The sequence below is a fragment of the Podarcis erhardii genome (assembly GCF_964252035.2).
Source record: "Podarcis erhardii genome assembly, chromosome: 11".
NCBI classification, from domain to species: Eukaryota; Metazoa; Chordata; class Lepidosauria; order Squamata; family Lacertidae; genus Podarcis; species Podarcis erhardii.
This window is the reverse complement of record NC_138501.1, coordinates 36712566-36738785: the sequence shown is the minus strand read 5'-3', so window position 1 is coordinate 36738785 and position 26220 is coordinate 36712566. Positions and strand designations below refer to the sequence as shown.

At 40.0% G+C, this 26220-nt stretch overlaps 1 protein-coding gene across 2 annotated transcripts in view; it reads left to right on the top strand.

Moving 5' to 3' along the window:
* The window catches only part of MAP3K1 (mitogen-activated protein kinase kinase kinase 1), a 63419-nt gene that overhangs the window by 25129 nt on the left and 12070 nt on the right, over positions 1-26220 (top strand). Inside the window, exons 2-12 of one of the 2 annotated variants that reach the window (XM_081880694.1) lie at positions 10884-11034; positions 12080-12286; positions 13454-13648; positions 14068-14184; positions 15078-15226; positions 19468-19589; positions 20694-20775; positions 20889-21066; positions 21562-21846; positions 23257-23378; positions 24929-25020. In XM_081880694.1, coding sequence (XP_081736820.1) covers positions 10884-11034; positions 12080-12286; positions 13454-13648; positions 14068-14184; positions 15078-15226; positions 19468-19589; positions 20694-20775; positions 20889-21066; positions 21562-21846; positions 23257-23378; positions 24929-25020 — 1700 coding nt within the window. Of the gene's footprint in view, positions 1-10883; positions 11035-12079; positions 12287-13447; positions 13649-14067; positions 14185-15077; positions 15227-19467; positions 19590-20693; positions 20776-20888; positions 21067-21561; positions 21847-23256; positions 23379-24928; positions 25021-26220 lie in introns of both variants that reach the window. The other variant, XM_081880693.1, reaches the window with a different exon arrangement.

The window sequence follows — 26220 nt, the reverse complement described above, 5'->3', positions numbered from 1 at the left end:
CAGGAAAACTCTTCACAAAGTTCAAGAGGTCAAGACACAAAGACTTTAACAACTAATCCACACCTAATGACCCACCTAAGTGGTACTCAGGATATCACTCAAGAAATCACTCAAGATATCTCTCAAGTAATTAAGGAACAAAAGAAGAAAAGGCACACTAGCCTGGGAACTTCCTCTCTGCCCAGAACATTGGAGGCTATACACCACACCCCCTCTACAGTATTTATAGGAACTCAAACACTGAGATCCTGCTCTGTTCCAGTAACAAGAAGCCGAAAGCACCAGCCTGAAGATGACGAGTGAGACCTCGTCGAAACGTCGCCTAGACACCCCAACTTTTACACGGGAAGACACCCGAGGACACCAAAACCTGCATATATATATATATATATATATATATATATATATATATATATATATATATTGTTTTCACAGTGTTTTCCAGCTTTATTTATTTAGGTGTCGGTCTTCAGTGTTTTGTATTGTGTTAAAACCTATTTTTGTTTTTATTGTGTGATTGGCACTTTATGAAAGGCAATTCATAAACTAATTATGAATGAATTTATATTCAAGTCCAAAGGCATTTAAAGTGATCAGCAACCCTTTGAATTCTGCCTGGAAATGGACCAGTAGCAAGCACAGTTGTGAGAGCTGTTCTTTATAGCCAAGCTCAGTTTTCTGCATTGTGGGCTAAATTAAGTTTTCAAGAAGTCTTTACAACCCCTCCTACATATAACACATTTTCGTTGTTTAATCTGAAGGTTTTCAGGACATGAATGACACTGACTAGGCTATCTCTGTCTTAGGAGGACCTCGCAGCTGATAGAAGGTGCAGCATGTAATAGGTGACACTTTAGCTCCCTTAAACTGCAACCTTGTTCTCCTGGCGAAGGGGAGTCCTGTCCAGAACAGGTTCAACAGCACCTCCCTGGGGAGATTAACTTGCCACCCAAAAATATCACAATCTTTTCTGCATTTATCTTCAGTTTACTAGTGTTCATTGCACATCTCATATGCTTGATTGAGTACTTGAACTGCCTAACCTGAATATGATGAGAAGGAGTAGAGCTGAGTGTCATCAGCATGCCGATAACACTCTACTGCAGATTTCCATGCAATCTCAGTTAGATTTCATGTATGTGCTAAAGAGCACAGGATATGAGATTAAACTTTGTGGAACTCCATAGCGTAAATGTCATGGATCCAAACTGTAATCTCTCAAATGGACCTCTGGAATTGGCTACCCAAGGAGTCTCCTCAGTCCAGATCTAGTAGGATACTATGATCAATGGCATCAGATTGCCAAGTGTTCTAGGAAAATGATCAGGGTAGTGTGCCCACTGTCCTTCCCTTGGCAAAGTTATTCCATCTTGGCAACCAAGTCTGTGCTGAAACCTGAGCCTAAAACCAGGTAATCAGTTTATACCAAGAATGTCTGGAGTTGCATAGTAACTACACATTCAAGCCCCTTTCCCAAGACTTTTGACAAAGTCCCCCATTATGTTATTGTGGAGAAGCTGGTAAAATGTGGGCTGGATGAGATAACTGTTAGGTGGATTTGTAGCTGGTCGACTTACTGAACCCAAACAGTGCTCACTGATGGTTCCTAAGAATCCTGGAAAAAAATGACAAGTGGAGTGCTGCACATGGCCACAGGGTTCTGTCCTGGGCCCGTTGTTGTTCAGCCAGATAGAGATGTCAGCCACCAACCTGGCACCCAGAGATCTCCAGGTCGTCCCAGTTGGATGTGCGCTTGGATACCCAAGCTAAATGAAGAACCCTCCCCCTTTACGTAGCAAATAGAACTCTCTGTACACTCATGTGTCATCTGTTGACAGTGTCTGCAGTTTTAAAACCCCTGTTTGTGTGTCTGGGAATTGGTGTGGTTTCTTTTGCTTCTACAGTTCAAGAGCAGCTTGCTGTTGCAGCCAAGGGTTCTTTCTGATTTTGATGTTCTTCCTGGATCCTTAGTTTTCTTGCTGTGATGGCAGAAGCAATGCCTTCTCTACATATTGCAACTTGTATTGCCTGTACTTTAAAATTATTATTGGACATTATCATATTGTCCTCAGTCAAATGCAAGTGTTTTCAGTAAACTAAATAGGTTTTTAAAGAAGAATTTATTTAAAACACATGCTTCTATTATTGACATCATATGATTAATACTGCACAGAAGTTGAATCACATCCATTATATGTGGTCTGTCTACCAACATAAACAACATATGCCAGCATAAAACAAATCTCCCATTAAAGAAATAGTTAGAATTTCCAGGTGCTCTTGGAGGAAACTGATTTTCTAGATCCATTTCATTTGGCGTTTAGGACCAGGTTTAGCACAGACGCTGCTTTGGTCAACTGGTCACCTGATGACATCTGTTGAGAGAAATGGGGAAAATGTATCCTTGTTAATTTTCCTCATTAATTCTCAACAGCTTTCAATGCTATCGACCATGATCTCCTTCTGGAGTGGCTGTCCAAGTTAGGGGTGGGTGCCACTGCTTTGCAGTGGTTCCGGTCCTACTTGTATTATCAATTCCAGAGAGTGGTGCTTGGGGAGTGCTGTTAGGCCCCATGCAGCCTTCAATGTGCGGTTTCTCAGGGTTCGATTTTATCCTTCATGCTGTTTAATATCTGCATTGAACTGCTGAGTGTGGTCATCCAGAGTCTAGGAGTACATTATCAGCAAAATGCTGAAGACACACATGTAGTTTGAATGTGGGTGAAACGTTGCAAATATTAACTAAAACAGGCAATAGCAATTGGGCAATAGGAACTGAACTTTACAAGTTAAATAGATTCAAATCTTTTGATGCACAATTTACTCTTTCTCATGTTAACTGCTAAGCACATTTGAAACTAGCTGGTAGGGGACTTCCGGGTTAGCGCGAACGGCTAATGGCGGATTCCCTCCGAGCTCCGGAGGGAATCGGCTCTGCTGAGGACGGGTCTTGCCGTGCCGGCGACACGGGGACCCTCAGAAACCGCAGGCGCGGAAGCCTGCGGACTTGGTGACTCGGTGGGCACCTTAAGCGCCCTCCCCGACCCACGAAGAGCCTTTTTAAAGGCTGCGGAGAGGGTACGGAGAGTGGCGTGGTGCTGAGAGTAGATCGCTACCTCAGTAGAGCGAAGCCGCAAGCCATGGCCGGAGAGCGCTGACTTTCTTTCCAAAATTTGGACTGGATAACAAAGGACCCGTGAGTAGTGGAATTTGGACTTTAAAATTTTATCCTGTGAATTCGGCACGATCGGGGGATGTGTTAAAGGGAAGTCCGCACCCCCTCTACTTATAGACGTTTCAAAGCAAGGAACGGAGAATTAAGGCGGAATGAATACTGTTTTGATGATTTAAAAGTTTCTCACAAATTTGATAGAACAAGATTTTTGTGCTGGAGAGAAAGGGAATTTGGAACTTTGTGTGTATCCCCCCCAAAAAACCCGGGAGTGTCCTATTTGGGTCCCGGAGGAAGAAGTGAAAGGAGTTTGACAGCTGTCAAAGAAGCTGTCAAACGGGCGGACAAAGTAAAGAATTTTGCTATTTAATGACTCTTGGAATTAAAGCTGATACATTTGGACCGAGGCGATTGGAAACAAAGTATTGATAATAACAAAGTAACAGATTATTGGAAAAGGACTACTAAATAACTGAAAGCCCCCTAGGGGGAATTAGTGACATTACAATGGCTGCAGAGGGAAAATTACTGGCGGAGATAGAAAAAATGTTTTTTCTCGTGGGAATCCTGCAGGAGCAGAGTATGGCTCTGAGTAAAGTTTTTATGACCTTGAATCCTGAAACAAACAACTCTGCTGAATGCACAAAGGAGATGTACGATAAAAATTCTGCAGCTGAGCAGGAAGAGATGCCTTTGGAATTGACAGAGAAAAAAGAAGGAGTTCAGACACTACAAGTGGAAAATATCAACCAGAAATCTGCAGCGTTAGAGTATGAGCAAGAAGACCTCTGGATTACAGACCTGCGAAAGATGAGAAAGAAGAAGAGAGAAGCCCCTGGAGTACTTGGAATATTAAAACTAGAAAGAACAAAGAAATATGATTGGGACTTTTCTCTTGAGTATGGAAAACTAGATGGTCTTTCGCAGCAAACACTCTTCAACATTCTGAATGAAAGAAAATATGATCTGACTCTGACTGAACTCCTTCGGGGTCTTAGGACCATCAAAGAGGACTACCAATATAGCTGGCAGAGAGGGACTGACAGAGAATTAGACGCCTCGGACGTGAGGAATCCGGGCTAGAAATATTTTTTTGTTTGTTTTCTGGACATTGGTCTAGGAAGGGACAGAAACCGGGGCAGGGGGGGGAGAGAATAGAATTATAAAATGTTATGTTTTGTTTTACTTGGTCAATGTGACCTATAATTAATATAATAAAGGGAAAATTTGTGAAGGGGAAGTTAGATCGACCTTAAAAAAAAAGAAATTAATGATTATAAGAGAATTGGATAGTTGAATATAGATAAACAAAAGATTTTAATTTTTAAAAGCAATGTGAATATCTTTAAGAGGTTAGGTAAGAACTTGCTGAATTAATTTTGGAATTGGGATGTAAGAGGAGGGGGTGGGGGGAAGTCAATGAAAGTGGGTAAAGAAACTTAGGGTATGTAATTGTATTTGTGTGTTTGTTTGTCTTTGTCTTTGTGTGTGTGTCTGTTGTTATAAAATGTAAAAACCCAATAAAAATTATTTAAAAAAAAAAAAAAAAAAGAAACTAGCTGGTAGAAGATAATCTGTGATGGGGCCTTCTCAACAGTGCACTGAGGTTTGGAATTTTCAGTCCCTCTCCTTAGGTGGATTTCTGACAGAGTCAAATGCATAGCTCTCTCAAAATACTTTTTATTTTCTCTGAGCCAAAATAATATTATTTCCTCAGTTCCTTTGCTAGGTGCTTTTCTGCTGGGAACTTGGATTCTTCTGTTAACAGCTATATAATTTGCTGTACATTGTTTAAATATATATGTTTAAATGTTTGCTGCCCTGAGGATCCTTTTGCTCCGAATATTTGATTAAAAGGTATTTTCTATGACTGGTGTACAGTAAGCCTGCAACTTACGTTCATTTAACTTTTGCACGTTCACCTTTATGCACGTGGCAATTCCCCCACCCCCACCCCAAAAAAATAAGAAAGAGGGTGGACACCTGGGAAAAAAGACTTTGACAATTCCACCTGGCTTTGAACACAATATGTTTTGGCTATACATGATTTTTGCTTTAGGCGTGATCCCTGGAACATAACTCCCACATACTTTGTGGGTTTACTATACTTCTGTTCCTTTCTGTTCCTTTTAATCTTAAAGCTGTGTGAGCACAGCCCATGTCTATTTATTAAATACTAAAAGTTTTGCTCATGTGACTATTTTCTGTCTTCCCCTTTGTTAAGAATCTGGAACTATTTATCTGACTAGTTCATCTGAATGAGTATTTTTACTTAGCGCATAGTGAATAAAACACAATTAAACAGCATGGCTCTTTTAAACTGACACAAAATATTATGGGGATGAAGCTGCTTTTTATTTTTTTTTACTATAGATCCATTAAATACTTGCATGGTACAGCTTACAAGACAAAGTTGCTTACTTGTCTAGGTTTTGTTTAAAAACTTCCTCAACAGGTGTATGTATCCAAATATAAAAACCCTATAGAAATATAGAAAGAAAATATAGAAATATAGAAATCCTATGAAAGGCCATGGACCCACTGACTAAGTCAGCCAGGAGCTGCATCTGATCTGAAGTGTAGTAGCCAGAGCCAAAAGTGGGTAGTGGTAACAGGATTGCTTCCTTTCTGCCCCCCTTCCTCTCACTAGTCACACACAGGAGATGGCAGTCAGGATAGCTGCAAGGCTCCTCCCTCCCTTTACTACGTGGACTAAGTGAAAACCACACTTTAGGAAAAAGCATCACTGAACATACTATTGCTTGCTCTAACAGTATGGTGTCTGCAAGGAACAGCAAATTAGGTGAAGTTTGGCTTGCACTTGCTCCTGTTTCCAAAACCTTTTTCCCCCCAGATGCCACCTGCAATGGGGTTTGGGGTTGCTTGTGCATAAGGCCCAAACTGCTCCAAGCTGAGTAGTTTGGTTAAAACTTTCCCCTGGCTGGACAGTCAGTACTCCGTGACTGTCTCAATCACTGGCAGAATCCGTCAGTGGGCGTTTCCTGAATTTCCTCCAACATAAAAGTTCTTTGACACCAAGTCGCCGCCTAGCTTCCCTGCGCGGAAGCTTTCTGCGCAGAGTGGGCGTCCCAAGGGGAGGTCCTGTGCTCTCCCCACTGGTCTCGCTGGAACAGCCCCTGAGCCTTCCCTCCAAAGCTCCCTCAGCCTCCCCTTCCTCCCTGGCGTCACGTCTATTTCCTTCCCCAGCGGAAGCTCTCCCTCTCTCCTTGCTGGTTCCCTCTCCAGCGTCATTGGGGAGCCTTACCACCACCCTTGGCTCCGATGGCAGTTCCCTGACACCACCCAATTTGCTTTCCCATTTTTCTGTTCCTTTTCTGCCCATTCCTTTCACCTTCAGTGCTCCCATCAGGCCTCTGCCAGCGAGCAGCCAGTTTATCCCCCAGTGATATCCATCCCTTGGTCCACAATATAATTTTCCTATCTTTCCTCCCACCCATTCCACCCTTCACTGCTTTCCTGCTTAGCTCCCCCAGGCAACCAGTCAGTTTGCCCCTTCAGGCTTGGCCACTCCCTTACTGCAGCCTGTTCTTTGGCCCACAGCATAATTTTCATGCCCAAACTGCTCATTTCCTTTCTTTCCTTCTTGTTTATTCCTCTCTTCCTCAGAGTACACATATGGGAACCTGGGCATGGCAGACAAGAAGGGGCAGAGCCAGCCGAGTGGGCCACATCCCAGCTAAAAGCTTTGTCTCCTGCAAACAGGGACAAGACTAGATAGGGTTTTCTAATTAAGTCAATTCCATCAGGTCTGGGCTTTGCCTGGGTTCAATTGCTGACCTATCTATTATGTGGTTAATTCTTAATTCCGGAATTAAGATTGCTGGAAGAAATATCAACAACCTCAGATATGCAGATGACACAACTTTGATGGAAGAAAGTGAGGAGGAATTTAAAAACCTCTTAATGAGGGTGAAAGAGGATAGTGCAAAATATGGTCTGAAGCTCAACATCAAAAAAACTAAGATCATGGCCACTGGTCCCATCACATCCTGGTAAATAGAAGGGGAAGAAATGGAGGCTGTGACAGATTTTCCAGGCAAATAGAAGGGGAAGAAATGGAGGCAGTGGCAGATTTTAACTTCTTGGGCTCCATGATCACTGCAGATGGTGACAGCAGGCACAAAATTAAAAGACGCCTGCTTCTTGGGAGAAAAGCAATGACAAACCTAGACAGCATCTTAAAAAGCAGAGACATCACCTTGCTAACAAAAATCCATATAGTTAAAGCTATGGTTTTCCCTGTAGTGATGTATGGAAGTGAGAGCTGGACCATAAAAAAGGCTGATTGCCGAAGAATTGATGCTTTTGAATTGTGGTGCTGGAGGAGACTCTTGAGAGTCCCATGGACTGCAAGAAGATCAAACCTATCCATTCTGAAGGAAATCAGCCCTGAGTGCTCACTGGAAGGACAGATCATGAAGCTGAGGCTCCAATACTTTGGCCACCTCATGAGAAGAGAAGACTCCCTGGAAAAGACCCTGATGTTGGGAAAGATGGAGGGCACAAGGAGAAGGGGACGACAGAGGGCGAGATGGTTGGACAGTGTTCTCGAAGCTACCAACATGAATTTGATGAAACTCTGGAAGGCAGTGGAAGACAGGGGTGCCTGGCGTGCTCTGGTCCATGGGGTCACGAAGAGTCGGACATGACTAAACGACTGAACAGTAACAACAAGAACTATTATTATGTGCTTGGCACTTTATTTATTTAACATAACTCCGTTTTGCAACAAGATCGTAGACAAATGTGAATAACATGAAAGATGTTACATTGCCAAATGAAACTTAAAGACCTTGAAGCTGTGTTCTCACTTGTATCCAGTAGTGATGTTGCTTTCTGTCTGCTGCCTTTGTTTTGGCGCTGAAGTTCAGATATTCAGAAATGGACCGCTTGCATACTTGGATGAACGTGCAATTTGAATCTGAGCATTTTGAATCTGCAACATTGAAGGTCATTCTTGGTTTCAGATAGACAAGGTGTAAAAATAATTTTTATTATCTATATCTGAGAGAGAACTCTTTTCAGCCAGTAATTCCCACCTCCATTTAAATAACTGTTATATTTTGTGTAAACAAGAGCAGATTGGATTTACTGTCACATGAGAAGCAGCTAGTTTCTGTTGGCCTTTTTTGAGAGAGAGAGAGAGAGAGAGAGAGAGAGAGAGAGAACACAAGTAAAGACTGTGAAGCTTTCACTGCTAGAGTACATTGTTAATAAATGCTTGTCCAAGTACTTTTTTATATCGGCTGAGAAGTCAACAGTGGACATGAGAACACACGGAAGAATGTGGTTGAGTCTTTGGCTGCCTTAGTATCCTTTTTGCAAAGGATTTTCATGGTGCAGTATATCAGATCTCATAGAAATACAGCTGCAATTTTATTTTAGTTTTCAGTGGAAGAATATCTAGCATATTCTTTCTAGTTATATTGATGCTAATCCTAATATTTCAGCAATTCTTCCCCCAATAGTAAAATGTGTCTATTATGTGTAGATGCACTGAGTACCCAGGTCAAAGAAGGAATGGATTCCTTTATATATTAGGATGAGAGATACAGGGAAATACTATTTTTTTTTTTTTTTTAAGATTCCAGAAGCAAATTTTGTGGGTATGATTTTCTTTTTGAGCCTTCAGCCTGAAAAGAATCAAGTGGCGTAAAGGGGATGCAGAGGAAAGAGGAGGAAGTTATGTTGTAGCCAGTGTTAGAAAATCTAGGAACCAAATGGCTCCTGGGACCTGGGGGTTGCGGACACCAAAACAGAATATCTAGTCGCTATTTGGGGTGGGGGTGTCGGCAACACTTTTATTATTTTCCTAAGCATGAACTAATACACAATTCACATAAGTGACACATTGTTAATATCACATTTTAAACAGAAATTGTTAATGCATGTTTAATTTGGTGTTTACAATAAAAATATTGGTACAATACTTCAGTTTTCAAAACACTCTTTATTGTTAAACTCCTTAGCATATTGTCTATCCTTAACATATACTTTGAGGCTTCAAAGTACATACATTTCAGTAATCCTTGAGTGTCAGCCAGGTGCAAAAAAAGGGCACCCAGAGTTTTTGAGCTGCTCGCAAATAGAGAATCTTCAGGTGCAAAGTGTGCCTGGCTTCCTGCTAATTTTGAACCCCGGTTGCAGCACCTGTGAACCAATATGTAACATTTGTTTATCTCGGACAAGTGTGGATATTGATGCTGTCTCAGCACCATTGCTTTCAATAGAATGTTCCTTTGGATGCACATCCAGAATGTGGATGAGGATTTGCATCCACATTCTGGAGACATTCTAGATGCACATCCCACTGAAAGCAGTGCCACTGTCATAGGAGACATCCATACTCAGGTGCATATTTGAATGCACATCTGTTTCCCCCCTGCAGTTACTGATCTAGCTGTGTGTGTGTGTGTGTGTGTATGTGTATATATTATGGGGAAGCTAGCTTCCATACCTATATCTCCTTAGTATAAAGTAAATGGTGAAGATGGAGAATGAAAAGGAAGAAACATCTTTGTCTTTGTCCTTCTTTCCCCTCTGATTAATAGTGTGTATGCATCTATCCATCTATCTAATATCTATATATAAAGGGCACACATGGAGTTGGGGGGTGGGATGTAACAGAAGGTTCAAGCAAATACAGAATCATTCTTGAACTTTTTGGGTGGTCGGGGAACATTGCAGCATTTAATATTTTAATATATATTGCTGTACCCCAACTGGTTGCTCACAGTTAAAAATGGCAAGCTGTTTTGTGTCCCAGAGTTGTGAAACAGTAACAAGAATGTCGCTCATGATTTGCTTTTGCCATTTAGTAATGTGTGTGTGTGTGTGTTTGTTTATGTATAAACTAAAATTTGTATATAAATGGGTAGGTGCATTTGAGGCTGTTTTTTGTGCAATCATTAATCTCAAGACTACAGCGCATCAGTGATGATGGATGCTGGCAATGATTGCTGCTGTGGTTGATTATGGGGTTTTTAAACTTCAACTGATGTAGTCTATACAAACAGTGACTTTCATCATGACTATGGTAGTTTATAATAGTAGTATGGACAAACATGGAATATAAATTGATTCTATATTTGGCAGAGGAGCAACTGATACTTAAGTACATTAACTAGTTCATTTTAAGTAGTTTATACTTTTTGAGTGGCAAGTTTATACTTTTTCAGATGTGCAGGAAGATTGTTATTAGCTTAGGAGTGGGTTTAATTAGAGTCACCGTTTTTAATCATGGTCTTGTTGCTTCTGTTAATCTTACCCACCCACCATCCTAAAGTCCCAAGCAGAGTGTTAAAAACAGTTTAAAATAACTTAAAATCACATGCACAATTCATGTCAAAGGTTGTTCAGAAACTTCCTGTGATTGCAGCCCCATGTCTTAAGAACCATGTGTTTATTATCAGGCTATGGTAGGTCAGTAGCTTGAGGGAATGCTTTTTTTTTTTTTTTAGGTCTACTAAAACATCTTTTCTTTCATGCTTGATGTTTTGTATTTGGAGTAGATGCATTCCAAATAACGGGGTAGCAGAATGCCTGCATTAGTTTAAGAGGTTTTCATCTGTTGCTGAAATCAACCGTTTAGCAATTACAGGGGGAGTAAAATATGGTGGTTCAAGGGTTAAGCATGCCACTGTGTTTATTGACAATCACATTTATGGCCTCTGCTTTTTCTTTACTATAGTCGTGACATGGAGAATAAAGAAACCCTCAGGGGGCTGCAGAAAATGGATGACCGCCCAGAAGAGCGCATGATCAGGGAGAAACTCAAGGCAACATGTATGCCTGCTTGGAAGCATGAATGGCTTGAAAGGAGGAGTAGGAGAGGCCCTGTGGTAAGTAATGCTCCAGAAAAAGGCACTGGCGTTTATGCTTTTAAAAAGCCTGATTGCTGATTCTTGTACCACAGAACCTTAGTGTTAACATCTGGGTATCTCTTGTCTTGTAATTCCTCTTGATTAATTTCTGTGAATTGCTGATTGCGAAGCTTTAAATTCCTAACAATGTACAAGTCTACTGCATATTGTGGAAGTCAACTCCAACTTACATTTGTATTGCTCAAAATAACTACAACACTGCCCTCTATCGTTAGCATTTTAAATTTACTCTCTTGGAGGGGAAAAAACACATATTCATATTCATAGCCAGCAAGAGTAAAAAAAAAAAGGATCAGGCAAAGGTGGCGGAACTATTTTTTAAAAATATTTTGTATACTAACATCCTGGTCAGGCAGTACACAATGAGAAGAGCAAAGGTGAGGCCTTACCTGCAAGTTTTATAATGTGCAGAAAGGAATAGGAAAGTGGGCTTTGCAGTGGAAGAAGAGAGATACCCACCACTTTTAACAGACATTCCACAAAAATATGGTTTGATGAATATGGCAGTTATATAAAGAAATGTTTTATTAGTAAACAGCCAAGAAGGGTTTGGACTTACATTTCTCATACTGCAACTCACCTCTAACTATATGGCAAACTTCTTTTCCAAAACTGTGTGATATCACTCTGCACGCAGTTGCAAAAGAAAAGCTTTTTCAAGCTTTGAGGCACTTTGGAGTCCTTTAAAAAAAAAGTTGTTTGTTTACCCAGTAGTGAAGGTTACAGTATACTTCTTTCCAGGTATTCAGACCTTGGTTACCAAGACTACCAATCCCCCATATTGGATCTGGCAGGTTTTCATTTTGCCAGGTGAACATCATCTCCCTGGAGCGCACGTTCTTTTGACTTGAAATGGAATCTCATAAGCACTGAGAATAAACTGACAGGTTTTGGTGTGAATCCAGTAAATATTTGTATACCCAGGACTTCACTGTGAATCTTTTCTTTTCTTTTAAGAAGACCTTTAGGTAACCATAAATCACTTCATATCTTTCTTGAAAAGGTAGTAAAACCAATACCGATAAAAGGTGATGGCTGTGAAGCAAACAAAGCAGCAACGGAGCCTGTTTCTGAGGGACAAACAAGTGCTACTTCACCTACTCAGAAGGGGAGGCGGAGCCCTTCTCCTAGCAGTTCCTCTTCATCCTCATCTAGGGCGGTTAAATCGGAATCACCAGGTGTAAGAAGGAAAAGGTTATCTCCTGTGCCTGTAAGTTAAAAGCTCTTATGCATGGGTTGGCAAACTAAGGCCCGGGGGCCAAATCCGGCCCAATTGCCTTCTGGATCTGGCCTGTGGATGGTCCGGGAATTGTCGCGTGGATCTGATTCTGATCATTCGGGCTGCTCTATTCCCCCCCCCCCCCACTCACCACGGCGGTGCCTCCTCCCTCCCTTCTCCTGGCTTCTCCCCGCCCTGCCTAAAGGAGGAAGGGGGCTGGGCTTTGTTGGTGCCAGCCCCTCTCCGGAGCCCTTTTGCGTGCCGCTCATCATCCTGCTGCCGCCCCCTGCCGCTCACAAGACACAGGAGCCGTGGTTGGCTGAGCGCCCCTCTCAAGCGGCCATTTAAAACAGCCCCTCTCCATAGCCCTTTTGCATGCTGCTCACCGTCCCTCATTCTTCCCCCCCCCCCAAATTATAGTCCGGCCCCCCACAAGGTCTGAGAGACAGTGGACCGACCCCCTGCTGAAAAAATTTGCCAACCCCTTCTCTTATGTGACAGGGTATAGCCTATTGCCATGATATTTCAGGTATATCTACTCCTGTCTATCCATTTTGGTAAGCAGGGGAGATCCTGCTTGCAGGTCTTGGCACCAGCTTAGGTTCAGTTGGCAGCAACTACATAGATGCTGGGATTTCCTACCCAAGAAGCTCAGGCTTCATCCCTGATACTGTAGTGCATTATTGAAGTCCATTTTGTTCCAGCAGATTTTGGAGCAATGGATGTTTTGATCTGACTCCTTTAGTTACATTTCTGTGTCATTGACTGTTTTACCTGCTATCTTGTGTCTATTGCTGCTACTACATTTAATATTCTTTTAAAAAGAAACTTAATGTAAGCCTCTACAGGTGTCTTCATTCTGAACATGAAGGGGATGGCGCGGGTTTAAAAAGTAGTAGCCATAATTTGAATAACGTCTGAGAATACTAGCATAGAAATTTTTATTTTCTGCAATTGTTTGGAAGTGATGGTATCATTTCTGTACTATCAAAATATGGTGGGTAACTAGTAGATCACAAGTTCTTCCTTTACAACTTAACAGATATGACAGACACACAGTGGGCAATGTAAAACATTTCTATATTGGGAGAGTGGAGGTTGAATTCCTTTGGCAACGTTATTGGAAGCTAATTGAAATAAATTGGTTATAAGTTTCAGAGTGGACGAATAACACCACCACGAAGAGCTCCATCTCCAGATGGCTTCTCACCATATAGTCCTGAGGAAACAAATCGGCGGGTCAACAAGGTCATGAGGGCCAGATTGTACCTCTTACAGCAGATAGGACCGAATTCTTTCTTGATAGGAGGAGACAGCCCAGACAATAAATATAGGGTATTCATTGGTCCTCAGGTATGAATTGCATAGACCCAGTTTTATTTTTAATTATAAAGTACACTAATTTTAGAAGATTGGAAGAAGTTGTAATTACTATTGTATGTTCAATAGCACACTGTAGTACTGTTTTCTAGTGTGTAATACTTGTAATACTTCTAGTGTGTATACTTGTAATGAGTAGGCATTAGAAGAAACACCAGCTAACCATAAATAGTTGTATTAGCTTCAGGTTGGTTATATCTGAGAACAGCATAGATTGTTTGCTCTGCCATAAATCATCCATCAGCCCATGGAAGGATAGCTGTCAGAAATAAACCATGTTTATATTTTCTAAATACAGAAGTATAATCCTAATAACTCCTTATTTAATATAGTAACTTGTGTCTTTTGAAAGAAAACAGTCATAATAAGCACACTAAAATCTTGGTTTACAGACCTGCAGCTGTGGGCGTGGAACATTTTGCATTCATCTCCTATTTGTTATGCTTCGTGTGTTTCAACTTGAATCTTCAGATCCAATGCTCTGGCGAAAAACCTTGAAGAACTTTGAGGTAGTGTTATCCTGTCTCTTCTATCATGGATATACAATGGTTACTGCAAATACATTAAAGCTGCTAAAATTTACTATTCAGAAATCACATTGTAGTGCTGTTTAAGTTTTGCTAGAGTTACTCTGTTTCTGAAATCTCTGTTAATAGCCAACGATACTACAGCAACATCAAATAAGTTGTTTACTGAAAAATTCTCCACCAATAGCCCTCTACTTTAATAGCTGGAGGTTAATGCTCGCTTAATAGAGTGGACTACTAGCAGTGGGAAGTGGAATACCATGTTCCTTCTCCACAGCCCTTTCCTTCTTACCTTAACTTCATCAATAATGATGTTTAACAATTCTTAACATGGTTTCTTGATTTAGCTGATGTCAGTTGTGATGCATCTTGCAACCATGGTGGATAGCGATCGCAGAGTTTCTTAAACATCAATCACATGTGCTCCACCCTAAAAGTGGAGGCATGAAAATAAAGCACGTAAAATCAGGAACACACTTCAAGAGAATAGGACATCAATATCTTCCTGCAATTTCTTCTGTTCCTTCTCTGCTTCTACTTAGCAATGTAGATAGATGCAGAAGCGCTGTTAGCTAATGTTAAATTGCAAGACTTTGCTGGTTATGAAGGTACATCCAGTAAAGATCTGGTCAGAATTCAGGATCTATGTCCACATGTCTTAAATGAAGTGGTTTTAATTTTTGAACATGAGGTGTGATTTTAATTGTTTATAAGATGGATCCAACCATCCCCTCTTGGTGGTGGAGTAGGAAAACTTTTTTTGTTCTGATATTACTGTGATTTCAATTGCAATTAAAACTTTATTTCAAATTGGACCTCAGCTTCCAGGAATTAACAGCATAATAGCTACTGTTAATGTTTTCTTCTAATGTTAGGTTGAAAGTTTGTTCCAGAAATATCACAGTAGGCGTAGCTCAAGGATCAAAGCCCCATCTCGTAACACCATCCAGAAGTTTGTCTCACGCATGTCAAATTCTCATACATTGTCATCATCTAGTACGTCTACATCTAGTTCAGAAAACAGGTTAGTAATTCTTCTAAAGAAAATAAGTAGTGTTCTTCGAAATCTTCCCCTTTTCACAGGGAAAGTGTTGCTTTAATTTGTCACATGAATTTTATACAATTCCAAAAGGGTAGCTGTGTTAGTCTGTTGCAACAAAACCATTGCAAAAGACTCCTTGTTCTTTATATAGCGTGATCTAAGTTACAAAAGTTCTGGTATTTATTGTTTGAATGTTTGGGAACAATATTTTTTGTGTTGGCTAGCCAAGTCTGCCAAAAAGCACATTTTGAAATGGAAGTTTGTTGCCCTTTGGTTGCAAGATTATTTTTTGTTAAGAGCCTAGTATATATTAGGTGCTTTATGAATGCACCAGTGACTTCTGAAGCCTAGTGGGATCTTGAAGAGGATCTTTCACCTTTGGAAAGTGAAACTTTATTCTAAAATTGTGTGTAGCATCAGAATAATTAATTGGACAAGGAATTATCAATTTGTGGAATGAATCTGGTTTCACCTGGCCCCAGTAACCTTACCAGATTTTAATCAAGCTACAAGCTAGAAATTTACTCTCAGGAGAAAAGAGAATATCTAAAAGTTCTTTGAAATCAAACTTTGGATCTAAAGAAGCACAAACAGAACTCTGTTCATGGTGCAGCCCCCCCCCCCACCTCACCGTAGTCCATTACAGTCCTCAGAAGATGCTCCCAAGGCTCGGGAGAACCTCCAGAACTGCAAGGGATGTGGCACAGTGCAAGGGGACACTGGAAATGGAGGATACCTTGCACAAGTAGAATTGCCTTTCCATTCATGCTAGGGATTCACATCTAATACTGTGCCAAAACACATGCCCTCTGTTACTGTGAATTCTTTGCTCCTTCATAGCAAAGCCTTTATTTTTTGTGCCTAACCTTTCATTTTGGGACAATTTGTTGGAAACATCTTCTTAAACAATGGGAATTTACATTTTGGGTTTTTTTTGGTATGAGAACATCTCCAGCTTAAATATGAAAAGTATATATTCACCCCTTAACTTGGGTGCTAGGCTTTTGTGGCTACTGTCCCCTCCCCACTCACCATCACCGTACATGACACTTCACTGAGTACCATTAGTTTTTTTAAAAATCAAATTCCTGCCCCCAAGATCTTAATGCAAACTGGAAACAGGGAAGTAGCTTCAGTTGGGGGTGAGGAGCAAGGGGCTAAAGCATAGATCCTATCAGAAGTGTTGGGTTTGAAAGAATCAAGAGATGTTTGCCCTGGAAAGGGTAGCTGTTTTATGTAGAAATCACGAAGTGATTTTGTGTGTGAGCGATTCATCTAATGCAGGGGTGTGGAAATCTGAGGCTCTCCATTTGACCCCTGGGACTTTACCCTGGTTACATCAGCTGTGCTTTGCACCTTCCTTGAGTGTTTTTACTTTGGTGGAATGTTACCTTGAATTCGAATAATGCTTCCTGCTGGCATAAATGGAGGACAGAGCAAGGTCTACAAGTGTGTGTAAAAGTTAGCCTACTGTACACAAGGAACAATTACATCAATTGGTCTGCTCACTTTTGCCTCTGATCCTGCCTTCCATTGATATGTAGCCTCCAGAAGGGAATGCAGTCCCTAGGATTAAAAAGTTTCCCCATTCCTATTTTAGTAAATCTGGCGATAGTAGAAATATTTACTGCGGATGATGAAATGCAGTGAATTTTCTAAATATATGAGGAGTGGGAAGCATCCAGCTCCCTGGCCAGATGTGGCCTAAAATGTCATAAATTTGACCCCAAACCATGGCACCTTTCCCCTGTGGAACTCTTTATTGTGCAGCCAGTCATTGCAGAAAGCCCCTTTGCCAGCATAGAGCTGGCAAGACTCCTTGTGCTGCATTTCCCAACCATCTGACAACCGGTTGGCTGTGGAGTGCTTGGAAAGCTCTGTGCAAGAGACTCTGGCAGGTGCTTAGGACAATCCATCCTGTCAAATCATCTGGCATTGACTGTCAAAGTTGGCCCATGGGATGGGGACATATAACAATCTGGCCAATTGGGCCAAAGAGGTTCCCCACCTTTGGCATACATATATCAAATTTCTTTTTGGCCATATGTGTATGTAGTAACTAAACTACAGTAATGTTAACCTGTCTTCCTGGTCTTACTAGGTCCATAGTACTTGGGCTTGAAATGCAGCTAGTCTTGGTAAATTATTCAGCTGCAAATCTTTTCTTAACTGTTGGGTCACCTTGGTGTATAACAAGAGTGGCTAGCCTGTGGCCTGCCAGATGTTGCAAAATTACCACCCCCATCATCTCTGACCATTAGTTGATGGAAGTAGTGGTGGGCTACAAATTAGCCTCCCCTGGTGCATACATTGGGTAGTTCTTTAGAAAATATGTTCTGTAGAATTCTGTTCTTACATTTTGACAACTTGTTAGCAGTATTATTTTGAAAGTAGTGTCATAGAGTATACATACTGTTTTTAAATTATATGTGTTATTTGTTACCTCGGATGATTATGTACCCATAAAAATCCACAGAAAACTATACAACCTCCATTTGTGCCAGTCATTTGGAGAGCAATATTCTTTATTGATAAATCATGTTCTACTTATCAGTCATGAGCTGAAATTTTATTCCTCCACATAGTGCCCAGATTTTGAGCTTTTCGTAACAGATGGCTTATAGAGAAAACAAATTCTGTGTACGTCAGAAATGGAATAGGCATATTTCCATTATCTGTATTACAGAGGGGGAGAAAGGTGATACTTTTAAACTTGGTAATCATTTTGCTTATGTAGAGAGTTCTTAAAAGGTTTGAGACTGTTGAAGTGGACTTAAAGGAATTTATTCCATATTTAGTTTTTCTAGGAATATCTGACTTAAGTGTTGGGTGACTTCAATATTGGCACTGACCAAATTGTAAGTTTCCCTTGTTTCGTTTTTAAAAACAAGACACTTGAATTAGCCACTAATTCAGTCTTAACATGGCACCAGTTCTTAATATTACCATAGAACCATAGCAAGTGCTTTCCAGTAGCTTCTTCACACATCACTCCATTAACTTCTAGATGGGAAAACAATGTCATTTGCCCCACTTGTGTGATTATTCCATCTAGATATTGCCAGAGTACTGTGGGAAGAAACCACAGGAATGCCATTCTGGCACCACTACAGTAGCCTAAGTGTGGAATTAATACTTTTTGTTTATTTGTTTGTTCATTGGCAAAACTTTCTATATCAGCAACTTTTTTTTAAAAAAAAAGGCTTTGACCAACATGATACACAATAAAATCACATTGATAAAAAATACACGAATACACGAAAAGAAATCAGTAGATTAATATAGTACATGAGCATAGCTGGATCACCCCCAGGGAAAAAGCATGGGTGAACAGGTAAGTTTTAAGTAGTTTCCAGTACTATAAGAGCCTGCCTGATGATAATTGAAGGTACATTCTAAAGGGCAAGTGCCACAACACTAAAAGCCCTGAGCTGTAAGATGAGCCTGTTTCTGAGATCAAAGCTATTAATATCCAGAGCCTCTTTACCAACATTTCCTACAGAATGCTGTATGTGTTCTAGGACTTGCTATATAACCATAGGTAATAGTTTTCATTTTGATACACTGCAAAGTATGGCTTCAAGATAGAGGTTCGTCCATGGAAGGCTTTAGGCAAAAGGTGACTTTCCTGCCACCCCTCTCCCCAGCAACCCCAACCCCAGGCCAGGCTGAATGGAGTGGGTTGTGGTGTAGGAGGTTGAGGGGAAAGAGGGAGATGATGGGAAGCTATGTTGAGGCACCTGAGGTTCTTCCAACCAGTCTTTCCATGACCCCCACTTCCTCCAAATCCCCCTGACCACACACACCCTTGATTCAGCAAACTCTCATGATAATTGTGGCTGCATGTTGGGGCAACTGCTGTAGGAGAGGAAGGGGACACTTTCCGTCCAGCTCATTTTGCTGGCTGCAATTTGTCGACTTTTCCATGTTACTATTGTAACATACAGTTATTCTTGCAACATACATTACTGAAGAGAAATATATGAAACATTACATCATGCACAACGTAGAGGTGATTTTGATCAGTTACCTGTGTGGTAAAGGTAATATGTGAGCAAGCACTGGAATATACTGCAAACAGTTGCACTGAAAGGTCAACTAGTCACTTGCAGCATGATAGAATGCACCCCAATAAATATATATTGGGACCATTTCTTGCCCTGGAAAGAGGTATAGTAATGTAAATTAAAAGGATTACTCTTTAAATGTTCTTTTAAAAATAGTATCAAGGATGAAGAAGAACAGATGTGCCCCATTTGTTTGCTAGGCATGTTGGATGAAGAGAGCTTGACTGTCTGCGAAGATGGCTGCAGAAATAAACTTCACCACCACTGCATGTCAATATGTAAGTCGCTTGTGATAGTAAATATATGCCTGCATCACAGATGTCAGTACTTCTGCTTCAAATAATGAATATCAAAAGGGACATTTGATATTAAGGAATGAGATTATGCGTAAACTGGGATGTTAGAGGAGGAATCTAAGTGAAGTACTTTCCCTCATATAAATGTGAGGTAGTATTCCTCAGAGTTTTAAGTATAAAGGATGATAAAAAGGTAAAGGTACCCCTGAGAGTTAAGTCCAGTTGCAGATGACTCTGGGGTTGCAATGTTCTTCTTGCTCTATAGGCTGAGGGAGCTGATGTTTGTCCGCAGACAGCTTCCGGGTCATGTGGCCAGCATGACTAAGCCGCTTCTGGCAAACCAGAGCAGCGCACAGAAATGCCATTTACCTTCCCACTGGATTTATCTACCTTCCCACCTATTTATTTACCTTCCCACCTATTTATCTACTTGCACTTTGACGTGCTTTCAAAGTGCTAGGTGGGCAGGAGCTGGGACTGAACAATGGGAACTCACCTCATCGCAGGGTTTCAAACCACTGACTTTCTGATCAGCAAGCCCTAGGCTCAGTGGTTTAGACCACAGCGCCACCCGCGTCCCTATATAAAGCATGATAGAGAAAAGCATCTTGGTAGCTTTTGTGTCTTAAAAAAACCTCCCTTACTATGAATGAAAGAGAAGAAAATAATTATAAATGAGAAAATTATTAACCTGTAGTTTTAACTGAGCTGATCAATCAGTTTCAAAGAACTGGGCAATATTGTGATATTAGCCCAGAAACTTATAAAATGTCCAAAATCCAGAAGTAATAGGTCTTTAGTTTCTTGTCTCAACCACAGGATTGGAGGTACAGATATATATATATATATTATGTGCACAGGTATATAGAGCTGGTATAATTTACACAATACATTAAACTTGTAGAAAAAATGGCAAATGCCACATTTGCTACAGAACTGAATATACAGTTTTCCATGTGACTAGTTTTCCATAGACATGTAAGCTCTGTAGATGTTTCCAAAAACTCAATAGCTTTATATTTTCTAAAATGTCCTTATCATACTAACATCAGTATTATTTATTTTTGTTATTGTTATTTTTTTTAGGGGCAGAGGAGTGTAGAAGAAACAGAGAGCCTCTTATATGCCCTCTTTGTAGATCTAAGTGGAGATCTCATGATTTCTATAGGTAAGGATGTGTTGTACTTGGATATACTAGATCTTCCATTGATGAGTATAAATATTAAAATATCTGCTAGCTTGCAAACATCTACTCATGGAAACTGTTTTCCCCCCATACAGCCATGAGTTGCCAAGCCCTGTAGAATCTCCTTCTGTTCTTCGTGTTGTCCAGCAGCAAACTCAGCAGCCTACAGCCGTCTCACCGAGGAGGAGTCAAGATAGTAATTTTAACCTTACTCATTATGGGGTCCAGCAAATCCCTTCTGCCTATAAAGACTTAGCTGAGCCATGGATACAGGTATACTAAATTTCTAAAGGAAACATTAATTAAACTAGCTGCTGGGTATTTTTGTGTTCCTTGATTCCGTTTTATATCAAATAGCACAAACAGGATCGCACCGCTACTGCTTAAGTTGTGTTATATTCCCTGCACACTTTGTATGTGCAGGTGTCAGGTTTGCATTCTGTGATAGGAGAGGACTTTTTCGGTGTTAGTTCCCTGACTTTGAAAAAAGATTACTATATTTATTGTGTGCATATTGATGTACACCAGCTTGATATTTTATGAGATGGTGGTATATGAATACTTCCAAACAAAAATAAACAGTAATGAATGGAGAAGTTATCTGACACTTCATTACATCTCCCTTGTTTTGCAGCTGCTCTGATGGTAGCAGCCTTGAAGAATGCAACATGCTCTTCCTTGTGCTACCCCAAGTTCAGATGGAAAAGCTTTTTTCATTATGAGATCATCATACATGTACTTTTAAGTATTTTCATGTCTGTCTTTTAGGTATTTGGAATGGAATTAGTTGGCTGCTTGTTTTCTCGAAACTGGAATGTACGTGAGATGGCCCTTAGACGTCTCTCCCATGATGTTAGTGGTGCTCTATTATTGGCTAACGGTGAAAGCACTGGAAATTCTGGAAGCAGTGGTGGAAGCACCACAAGTGCTGGAACTCTAGGAGCAGCTATTGGGTCATCACAAACCAGTATCTCAGGAGATGTGGAGTCCTGCTGTAGTGTCCTTTCCATGGTGTGTGCCGATCCCGTCTACAAAGTCTACGTTGCTGCTTTAGTAAGTAGCTTCTTTACGAATATTGAAATTTCAAGATCATTGTTACAGTTTAGAGATGGAAACCACTGTTTATGCTGTTGCCAAAGATGTAGAATTTGTGATGACAGCAGAACGACTCCCAAATTGTTGGTTTTTTGGTACACTCAAAAGAAACTAATGGCCATGGTCCCATTTACTTTTCTTATAGCTACCCATTTCATACATTCACTGGAATTTAGAGCTTGAATAGCACAAATAACCTCTGTCTGTGTTTTCTTTCCTCCTGTGTTTTTTAAAGGGAGGTAAATCATGTAAACAGTTTCCTGGTACAAACCTGTATATGCATGGAATTTTTTGATTCTCATAGGAGCTTATGTGTATGGTGAAAGGAAGGAGCTTAAGCTGCTCCATCACATCTGCTCCCAGCGAATGTATGAACTGGGGCTTATTTAGGGAAGAATTCAACACAGCACTATGGCAATTGTTCCATCCGTGCAAGTATTTCAGCTTGCCAGATGGAACGATTCCATCTAATATCTGAAGTGTCTTGTGGCATTAGTACAGCTTATTATTATTATTATTATTATTAGAATTTATATACCGCCCTATACACGGAGGTCTCAGGGCGGTTCACAGAAGAGATCAACATAAAAAATCACAATATATATATAATCAAAATAAAAACAACAACCCGTTATTGAGACCCATTGCCAAATGGTTCCGTTGAAAGGCCAGGGTGTGAATGTTCAAATGAAATCCATGCATGGATATCTATGCTTCGGCATGCATGGAGAAATACATGTTTGAAAAATACAGTGTCTCAAATTAGGACACCCAGTGTAGATTACTGAAGCTTCCATTCCAGGTTTCATATACAAGTGTAAGATAAAAGCTACTTTGCCCAGTTTACTTCTAGTAGTATTCAGTTCTTGGTTAAGCCAGTAGGAAGCAGATCACACAAAAAAATTCTAGAAAGCCCAGAGTAACAAGAGTCTGGCTTTCAGCAGAGGTGATAGGTTGCTTCTGCTAAATAGAGCTTATCAGTTTTCTTTGGAATATCATCAAAAAGGACTTTATATTATGAGGAAGATACATAGTGTGGTCATCCTTTATTATCTGTTTCTTTCTGGCCTATCACACTGGACTGCGTTCTTTATACTGTACTAAATAAAACACATAAAGCAGAGTCTCTGGCATCTGGAAGGCTAATAAATTTGTAGGAAAACATGGATTTGTTTTGCTTTCTTACAAAATTTGCCTCTTGTCTACAAAATTGTATCCTGCAATTGATTAGTCTGTTGCAGCAAAGTTTAGAGTGCATTTTTGTATCCATTGACTAATTCTTGTTATTCTTTTAGAACATATGAAGTGCGTGTATAAGGTTTTTGTGTTTTTTTGCTTTTTAAAACACTCCGTCCCTGCTTTTTCTAGAAAACGTTAAGAGCCATGCTGGTATATACACCCTGTCATAGTCTGGCAGAAAGGGCAAAATTGCAACAACTTCTGAAGCCAGTTGTGGAAACTATATTGGTGAAATGTGCAGATGCTAACAGGTATAGTGTTTGGTCTATTCAAACTTTTTACAAATCTGTATTTTAAAAAACTTCATAAAAGATTAAGGACAAATTCATGTAAAAACAATTTTTTGGCTGTTTGTTGATTTATGGTCTGTATTAAGTTATTTTGGCCTGGAACATAAAATTGGTTATACCGTAAAAAATACTCACCAGCGGCTCTTTGAATATTATCTAGGTATTATTATAGCTGGAAAATGTTACTCTTAAATTGATACATTGGATTTCATTTTTCCATAACAATTTTCTGGAAAGTGTATTTGCTCAGATTTTTCAAAAATTTAGGATATAATTTTCTTGTCATAGTTGGTTGTGTGCATTATCAGATGTGTCATAATGTTGCACAGTGGATGCACAGCACATCATAAAAGATCTGTGTACTGTCCCACATATGGGTCTGCACATGTACAGGCAAAGTCTATTCTCTTATCTTTCCAACTTCCAAAGTACTCAGAGACATCAGGTTGCCTTTCAATTGTTTTTTGTCTCTGTGGGTCTAAGCCAGTGTTTCCCAAACTTTGGTCTCCAGCTGTTTTTGGACTACAACTCCCATTATCCCTAGCTAGCAAGGCCAAAGGTCAGGGATGATGGGAATTGTAGTCCAAAAAGAGCTGGAGACCAAAGGTTGGGAAACACTGGTCTAAGCGACCATCAGGTGCTCACCAAATAACTGAGTTCTTACTAAGTCAGCAGTGAGCACTAGCTGCCATGAAATGGTTGGTTTTGCCTAAGTCAGAGCAGTCTGTTAAGAAAGCAAAAAAGTTTCCACTGACCTAGCATACAAACTAAATCACATAGTACTGCAGAAATAAGTCCTATAGAAACTTCAAGAAATTGTTTGAATTCCAAAACTGATGCCCTAGACCAGTGATGGCCAAACTTGACCCTCCAGCTGTTTTGGGACTACAACTCCCATCATCCCTAGCTAACAGGACCAGTGGTCAGGGATGATGGGAACTGTAGTCCCAAAACAGCTGGAGACCAAAGGTTGGGAAACACTGATCTAGAGCAACAGTTTTGGAAGTTGAAGGTGATAGAGCCAACAGAAACTTGAGACAGCACCACTAAAGTATCCATTTAATCGTTTACCAAACCTTCAGTATTGAGAGTATGTATCAGAACTCCCACAGCTAGCTGAGGGAAAGCTGGAGAGTTTAGACTGAGTTTAACAGATACCACCTTAAACCAAGGATGAATAAATAGCCTTAATCCCAGATTTGGGATGGCATTGCCATCCAACCAATCCATGGGAGAACAGTGGGGAATCCCTACTTTGGTGTCACCTGTTGAAGAACAACCTTGTTTTACTTTCTTAAAAGTATATAATAATGGAAGCATGTTGAAATCGGTATTTATGAATTATGAAAATTGCTCCTAATTTTGAGCATGCTGTTTTCAGAAATATCCTTGATAAAGATCTTACATGATAGGTTCTCTGCCTGTTGTAAAAATAAAACAAAAACATAGAGCTATACATACAGAATTCATGTGATAAAGACATTTTTGTTTTTGTTTTTTACTTTTTATAGCCGCACAAGCCAACTTTCAGTTTCAACACTCCTTGAGATGTGCAAGGGCCAAGCTGGAGAACTGGCAGTTGGTAGAGAAATACTTAACTCTGGTAAAACTTCATTGTATACTTATTTGTATAGTACCATCAGTATACCTAGTGTTTTACCGAGTATCATAAGAAAAAAAAGTGCTTGCCTCTTCCTTTACTCGGTGGGCTTCTTGGGGCAATAGTAACTATGGATACCGTAGATAAGGAGCTTTGAGATGAAATTTGAAGTGGCAGAGGAGAAAATCTAATAATAACATATGATCAGTTGTTCTAAAGAAAACTAAATTCCAGCATGGTGGAGTCCAATACTTAATTAAGTTGGAAATTAAAAAAATAATCTTATGTACTAGCAGTCGCCAGACCACCATTAATTAAGCCCATTTGATTGTTGAGCTAATTTCTCCCCACCCCCAAAGGGTCCATCAAATGAACACAAGATCTTTTTATTTTATTTTGATCCTGCATCTTCATGGCTTTGTGAGCATCCCACTCAAATCATCTTGATTGCCGTTGTTCTGCATAAAGTACCTACTGTGTACTAGGTCATACACTAAAAGCAATAACGAACCCCACTTCATATGTTTGCATTCTAAATTAAAGAGATAAGAAGGTGTGAAGTTGTAAATAAAATAAATTAAAATAGGTACAACAGGGAAATTAAAAGAAAAAAGAGAGTAAGTGGAGAGAAATTGAAGATCAAAGTGGAAAAGCAAGGGAATTTTGGGGGGACGGTGGAGAGATTAAGCCAGCTGAGTTTATAAAGGAAGAATTCCTACACATTCTTTCATTAGAAGAGAGGGTACAAGCATTAGAGAGGTGTAACAAATAAATTGATCTTGGGTGGAAAGTACAGTAGAAAAATAAGGAACTAGAAGACTGTAAAATGATTTAATGATTTAAGAAACTGGAAGACCAGGGATAAAGACATCACAGTAATTGTGTTGGATTGCAGACCTAGGGTTCTATGTAAGTTATACTTTAAATAGACCCATTTAAAGGAATAGACCCAAGTTCATCATTACTAAACTTCATTTAATAGAAGTAAACTTCAATATTTCATTACTAAAATATTGATTCTGTGGCACCTGAATTGGCAGAATTTGAGAGCTACTTGAACATGGTGGTGAATGCAAAATAGTAGTTTCCAGTCTTCAATGAATGCATATAGATAGAACTGTGAATATGCTTGTAATGATTTCTGTAACCTTTTAAACATTCATGTGACATGTGAGCTTGTGCTGTGAACTTCAAACAGATGGG